Source organism: Rana temporaria, chromosome 1 (assembly GCF_905171775.1).
Source record: "Rana temporaria chromosome 1, aRanTem1.1, whole genome shotgun sequence".
Classification (NCBI taxonomy): domain Eukaryota; kingdom Metazoa; phylum Chordata; class Amphibia; order Anura; family Ranidae; genus Rana; species Rana temporaria.
In genome coordinates, this window is record NC_053489.1 from 259,058,997 (window position 1) to 259,066,935 (window position 7,939).

General features: G+C 38.8%; 1 protein-coding gene across 1 annotated transcript in view; it reads left to right on the forward strand.

Annotated features, from left to right (window-relative positions):
- Window positions 1–7,690, forward strand: part of NFIL3 (nuclear factor, interleukin 3 regulated) — a 31,986-nt gene extending 24,296 nt beyond the window's left edge. Inside the window, exon 2 of the mRNA XM_040354837.1 lies at window positions 5,808–7,690. Coding sequence (XP_040210771.1) covers window positions 5,996–7,372 — 1,377 coding nt within the window. The 5' untranslated portion in view covers window positions 5,808–5,995 and the 3' untranslated portion in view covers window positions 7,373–7,690. The remainder of the gene's footprint in view (window positions 1–5,807) is intronic.
- Window positions 7,691–7,939: the final 249 nt, after the last annotated feature.

Consider the following 7,939-nt stretch of genomic DNA (forward strand, 5'->3'; position numbering starts at 1 on the left):
AAAAAAAGATAAAAAATACATATTTCCTTTTAGTTTGCCTCTTAAAACGCAGAATTACTAGGATAGCATATATACCTTGATCCTAGTAAAACATGTTTTTTGGTTGGGAAAATTTAAAAAAAATCCCGTTTGGTTATTGAAAACAAGCCCATTCCGATAACCAATAATATTTTAATTTTTTTTGTTAAATCCAGCTTAAGTTTGTTGTAAAGTTTCCAAGTGGCCCCAGTTTTGTAAATGTATGCATATTACTTTATGTGCTGGGTAATTTAGAGCCTTTGTGATAAACCATAATGAAAGTACTGTTGAAAGAAATGCTATTATACTGTTTGAACTGCTCTTACTGTCATTACCACAAACTAAATAAAAGAACAAGCAGCCACTGACTCATGTGAAAAAGGATTAAGATCTGTTTTATGAGGAATCACTGCAGTAAATGATGATCATTGATTTTCATGGTAAATCTCATTTTTTTTTTTGTACAAGAATAGGGATTTCATTGCTGGAACTCAAGTGCTTTGTGGTTTTTAATAACCTCCATGAAAAACCATGGAATTACAAAATCTGTGAACCAGATGGGTATACCAGGAGTATAAAAATATATATATAAGATTCTTGTACTTACCATAAAATCTGTGTCTTGGAGTTCATTAAAGCGGAACTGAACGCTGCAGTTTACTTTAAATAGGCCCCCAGGAGCTAGTAGCCCTAATGTGCTAGTATTGGCACACTTTGGCCAACGATCCCCTCCAGTGCTGTGCTCATCACCGGTACTTCCTTCTTCTCCCAGTCTTCGTTCCGGGTTTGCACTGCTCTGCTACTTGATTTGCCAGGCTGCAGCTTGGCTGTATTTTAATGGCACCAGGCAGGATGAAGCAGTTATGACAGAAGAAACCAATAGCTCCTCTTCTGGCATACAAATCCTACATGTAAGCATACTTTTCTTTTTTTTGCTTTAAAGCGGTATTAAACTAAAAATTTAATGAATTGCAGATTGCCAATCATTAGATCTGGTGGCTGCATCAGTTTTCTTTTCTTTCTCTTTTTTCCCCACAAACTGATCTGTGCTGGTTTTCCAGCAGGGCCACTAGACAGAAGCGGTTGCTAAACAGAGAAGGCTACACACAGATCCTGCTGAACCGGCTGAGTTTTGGGACATGTGTACTTGGCTTAAGGAAGACATGGCGGAAGCAGGGACAACATGTCAATCCAGACAGGAGAAGGGACACTGCAGGCTGCCCCAGTAGGCTGTGAACTAAAGAGACCCAATACAGAGGGACTCTTCCGTTTGCGCTTCAGATCTGACATGTATCACTGCTTAACAGGGATGACTTAAATGAGAATGGCAGGTAAAAATCTTGGGTTCTCAAGAACTGGCTGCTAATAGCAGGAGAGTTTCAAATGGCCTGAAGTGCCCGGGACATTGTAGGCAGCAGCAAGGTCAAAAAGTGTGATGGAGCATACACACGGTCGGATTTCCTGACAAAAAGCTCACATCACACTTTTCTTGTCGGGTAAACTGATCGTGTGTACGAGGCACAATTGTTCGACATATTAACATTTTTGTGGATATTAGCAGAAAACTGGTGTAAAAATTAGCACAGTTCTAATGAATGTGGTAGATCCTTTGTGCTTGGCCCACACAGCCTAATCATAAGTCTTCAGAGACTGGGTCACGTCAAAGGCTATGCCACAGTTCCGGACCTGGATAGCCCACAGTGGTTAACTAACAGTGCACAAGGGTCTGGAAAGCCCCACAAATAGAGTCCAGTGCCCAAAGGTTTCATTCCTGGTAGGCCTCACAATCATCCAGTCTGGGTATGGTCTCCAAAGCTGTTGCTGAGGATACACCAATGCGGAAAGCTGCACAAAAAGATCAGCTCAAGTAACTTGTAATTTTAAGTCTTGATTGACATAAAATTAATCTTTAAAAAATATGAAATGGTTGACTCTAAGTATTTTTCCCTATTTATTGCATATCAGTTGTCACTAGACTGATGACCTTTTATTGGTTTAGTTAAAGCCCCCAGGTTGCATGACCTCTGTGTATCACATGTAGGTTACTTTGAAGGCAATAAAGCTGCTTCTTATAAAGTAAACTCTACTATAACCTATCTGGATATTATAGGAGACCTAGAATTGTTACAAAAAAACTGCAAACATATAGATCGCTATATATTTAGATTACATTATCTTTCATTGCTGGAAATACATGTGACATAGTCTGGCAGTTGTCTGCTCAAAATACAAATGAGGCACCATGCCACATTCCAAACTGGTTAATCAGTGGGCATGGTGTCTGTTGGGAAAGAATCAGCACCTGTTTGTGTGCCCAGTGGTTATATTTGGGACACATGTTGCTGCACAATTATTGGAATACTTTCTTTTTACATATACATTATTTCATTTCTTCCAGATTTATTTATATTTTAAGCTAACTGGACTTACTTTGGTTTGAGGCATTAGGAATAAATGTTTTCTTTTTAGCATAACTGAATTTCATTTTATGTGGGGAGACATTAGTGGTATGCCACATATTTGTAATTTGCTACAGGCAAATTAAGTTGTATATTACTTAGGCCACTTTCACACGACAGATTGCTCTGCGCTAGCGGTAAAGTGCTGCTTGTTTTAGTGGTGCTTTACCGGAGCTGTATGGGTGGTAGCGGGGCGCTTTTAATCCCAAAGAAGGGGTTAAAAGTGCCCGCAAAGTGCCGCTGCCTATTGATTTCAATGGGCAGGGCGTTTTTGGAGTAGTGTATACACCGCTCCTGCACCGCCCCAAAGATGCTGCTTGCAGGACTTTTTTTCCCGTCTTGCAAGTGCACCACCCCAGTGTGAAAACACTCATGCTTTCACACTGGGGTAGCTTGAGAGGCGCTATTTTTAGCTCTAAAACGCCTGAAAAGCGCCTCAGTGTAAAAGTGGCCTTAAATTTTTTATTTTTTACAGTAATGATGGTTGAGTATATGGATTTAGGATGAGAGTCCCATTATATACAAGGGTACCATGTTTTATAGAACGGGAAATCATTCTGTGTAAACATGTATTTTCCAATTCTAAATACAATTTAGTACAATACACAGGCCACCAATAACACTGGTAACTGTTGTAAATAAATGAAATGTGTTCTTATCCAACTGAAATTATCAGTCTGGGTCCCTTTTGGATCTTTCAAATATAGTATAGATGTGGTCCATAAGATGAGGGATATGTATGCTATCAGTTGGATATGATATGGTGGGAAATGATTGGACAAATGGACAAAAGCACTGATATATACAACACAGGATCATCAGATCTATGGCAGGATAAAACTGTGTCTAGCATAAAGAACAAAAAAAATGTACTTTATTTATGTGAATGTGTAAGATGGCTTGTACATTGCGTTCTATTTGACTCTTGATTTTATCTTTTCAATTCGTTTTTTTACTCTTCAAGTGTTTTTTTTTTTTTTTTAATACTACGAAGAGAGATACAATTAGATTAACGAGACATTGTAAATGAGTGAATAGCTAACCTATTTGGCTGCCTTTGTGTACCTTGGCAGAAAACACAGTGAGCATTAGCTGGCTCAATATATTCATGTGAACAGTTGTTCTTTTACTATTTTTGATTCAGTGAAAATCTAACAAATCATTGTAAGTCACAAAAAAGCAGAAGCATCATTTTTCTGCCAAGCAGAGTCATAGTCGGCAAGCCATCCATTTCACATACTGGCTAATCTTTTGTGGTATGAATTGCCTGCGCAAGGAAGTCACATGGTTGCCGTTTGTTATTTTTAATTAGCAGCATTAGAGTTATCAGAGGTGAATCACCTTAACAGTTTTCCAGAGCTAGAAATCGCTTTTTTGTTTTCCCTTTAGGATAACCTGGGCAATATGCAAACATTAAAGCCAGCCAAAGATAAAGCAATTTGGTTGCAGAAAAGAAAATCACTTGATTCTCAATTAACACAGTCGGAGTTGATTGGTGAATTCCTCGTGCGGAGCCAACATGTTCTCCCAGCGGGTGGGGGGGGGGGAACCATCCCCTACAGGAGAAATGGTGATTACTGCTAGTGGCTATATTAGCCACTAGCAATTATCTCATGTAAAATCTGATAGGCTGCTTGTACTCAAGTTAAAGGATCAACTTTTTGGTAAATTCAGCCTGCCCATACATGGTTTGAATCTCGGCAGGTCCCTGCTTAACCGGTGTTCTGCCAAAAACTCCAACACGCCAAAATCTCCAATCACGTAATTTCCGGTAACTCTCCAAATTCAATAATAGGATTTGGACAAGTTGTTTGTTTTCACAGAACATCGGCAGCTTTATACACTACAGTGCACAACGAGTTGGCTGTTTTGACAGAACACCAGGTAAGAAGAAAAAACGTTGTCGCCGCCTTGGAGGCGGCCATGTTTTTGGTTACTATCGGGCAGACTAACAATGTCCACTCATTTTAATGTGTACCGTAGTGTATACCAAATCCAAATCTCCAATTATTGCTGCTAGAGAGTCACCGGAAGTAGCGTGGTTGGAGATTTTGGCGATTTGGAGTTTTCGGCAGAACGAACTGAGATTCGAACCGTCTATGGCTGGCTTAATTGTCAGTATGTTGGCAGATAGATTTCACTATTCTTTAATTTTGCTAATATGCAAAGACCCCATTCAAAAATCATCATACAATTTGCTGACTATGTTAAACTGATGTAAACTGAAATCTAATTGGCTGCTATGGGGAATCAAATTCCTTTTTGGAGTAAAGAATCCATTTTGTCATGTAATTACAATGATTTGGGTGCCCGGTTTGTACTAGTTTGCAATGCCTAACATATTGTTAGCACTGCCACACCACTGAAGGTGTAAATTAAATGAGATTATGAAAGTTTTTAATTGCTGCAGATAGAACAGTACACAGGCTGTGTGTGCAAAATAATTTAATCATCAATGAACATTGAAAATTCTAATTGCAGTTAATCTGAATAATAAAGACTGACAGCAAATCATGAGTCAAGTTACTTTAACAAGAGTTATGTTTACATTTTGCTGACAGTGTAGTGTAAAATGAAACCTACCTGACTCTGCACACGTACTGTCAGCTGTTGTCTGTCATCTACCTGTATTTCCATCCATTCTTAACTTTGACCTTGTTCCGTGAACTGTGCTGATCCCAAGTTACTAAATATAGGAGTAAAGGTAGTTTGTGTTAAATGACAACTATAACACAATTTGATTTTAAAACTTTCTGCATTTCATGTATAAAACCAGTAATACCCTTGTACTGGTTTATTGATTTATATGCCATAAATAGACCAACCTACAACTATACTCAAGTTTCTATGCAAAAGAGATATTAAGTTTTGATTTGTAGTGGGTTTTTTCCCCACAAAAGTAAACTTTTTCCACTTCCCCTTGAATCTCATATACCAATTAATCATTCTACGCAGTCTCAATTCTTTCGGTTTTCCTCATATTTCAAGATGAAACATGCAATGTTGCGAGCGCGTGCGTAGTATGTCAGTCAAAGTTAAATATATCTGATTTTATAACAAGATTCGTGCACCTGATCACTGTTCTATATGAACCGCAAACAGGACATGTATATTATGGTCTATAAAAATGCAGAAGTGTATGAACTTGTGGTCGTACTAGCAAACCAACTTCTCTAGTGGTATCACAATGTCTTCTTCGCAAGAGGGACTTTTAGGCAACTCATAGGCAGACTTTCCAAAGCCCTCAAGTATAGGTTAAATGATTGTGCATTCATTTGGTCTTTTATTTCATTGGCTAATATATTAAAGTGTTCTTGTTTTTGTTTGCAGATGATGATGCCTACACAGATTGTTTCGTGAAAATGGCTTTATATGTACAACTTCAGCACCTGGAAAGAAACATTGATAACAGATGGAATTTCGGATACCTGATGTCTTCATGTTGATTCACTATAACAAATGCTGTGGAATCGTTCTTTCCAGCAACTGTGAAAGGGAACTGACTCCAACTGGTGCTAATGCAGCTAAGGAAAATGCCAACTATTAAAAAAGAGGAGTGCACAGATGCAAGGAGTGGCATAGAGAACATCCTTGTGTTAAATTCCAACATGACAGATATATCTGAATCAATGGACTCTAGCAATGATATGTTGTACAACGAAGGTGGTGGGAAAAACAAGTCATCGTCATGTCGTAGGAAAAGGGAATTTATTCCCGATGAAAAGAAAGATGCAATGTATTGGGAGAAGAGAAGGAAAAACAACGAGGCTGCAAAAAGGTCACGAGAGAAACGCAGGCTGAATGACATGGTTTTAGAAAATAAACTCCTTGCACTTGGAGAGGAGAATTCTAGCTTGAAAACTGAACTGCTGTCTTTAAAACTCAAGTTTGGTTTAATAAGTTCTGCATCATATGCTCAAGAGATGCAAAAGGTTACAAGCAGCACAGCTGTATATTTTCAGGAATACGCAGCTGCCCAATCCAATGCAAGATCTTTCTCAGGAGATCATGAACACCCTCTCATGACCAGTAGCTGCATTTCTGTAATCAAGCACTCCCCTCAGAGTTCTCTGTCAGATGTATCTGAGACCTCATCTGGAGACCATATTCAACCAAACCCCTTTCACAATAGCTGCAGAACACCAGAAATGAATTTCCAAAGGATAAAGCAGGAACCCCTAGAGAACTTTCCTCGGGAATCTAGAGAGGAAAACCCTTCCTACACCCCATCTATTTATCAGAACTTTATTAGAAACACATTTCCTAGTTATTCCCATTCTCCCCCTCTGCTGCAAATCAACAGTTCCTCAAGCAACTCTCCAAGGACATCAGAGACTGATGAGGGTGTGGTGGGGAAAACGTCTGATGGGGAGGATGAGCAGCAGGTTCCTAAAGGTCCCATTCTTTCCCCTGTTGAACTAAAAAATTGTCACACAACAGTCATAAAAGTTCCTGAAGTGAATTCCTCTGCACTGCCCCACAAACTGCGAATTAAGACTAAAGCTATGCAGCTCAAAGCGGAAGCACTGGAAAGTGAGCTTGATGCCACACAAAAACTGCCCTTGCCAATTGACATGTCCTCAAAAAAGCACTTTCCACTCGAAAACCATAGTAGCGAAAATGTGGTACATACATCTTTGTCCCCTTTATCCGTTCAAGTGACTAATATGCCAGACTGGCCTATTAAATCGGGACAGTGGCACCATAAGGAACTTGATAAATTCCCAAATATTTGCAAAACTGCTGGAATTGTCGGTATGACAGAAAATGTTTACAAGACTTCTGAGCCAGAGAGCTTGTATTTAAAACATGGTATTGCAAATTTATCTGCTGAGGTTGCCACGCTGAAAAGACTTATAGTTGCCCAAGAAATCTGTACTTCAGATTCCAGCTAAGTTACTACTGAAATGAAATTTGATGCTTAATGTAATAAAGGGTGTTGTTTGCAGTAAATTGATATGTTTTGTAAAATTTCTTATTTTCACTGGACTTGTGATGTCATTCACTGTTCTGTTCCTGTAATATGTCGACTAAATATTGTCTTTTGTGCACAACTATTCTGAAGATTGTGTTATTATGATCACTTTGCCTTGTGTACAGTTAGGTAGCAATTGCAAGGTTGTAAATATCTTATACATTATTTTTGCTGGTCTGTTTTAAACTGTGCAAGTTACCATGTATAATAAAGTATTGGTGACAAATACGTGACTCTATTTTGCGTGCAACAGATTGTGTTTTTTTTAATATATTTAATTTAATGTTTTTTTTCCCAATAACTGCAGAACTTTTAAGGGTCTATAACAGGGATCCTCAAACTACGGCCCTCCAGATGTTGCGGAACTACACGTCCCATGAGGCATTGTAAAACTCTGACATTTACAGACATGACCAGGCATGATGGGAATTGTAGATCCTGAACAACTGGAGGGCCGTAGTTTGAAGACCCATGGTCTATAAGGTTC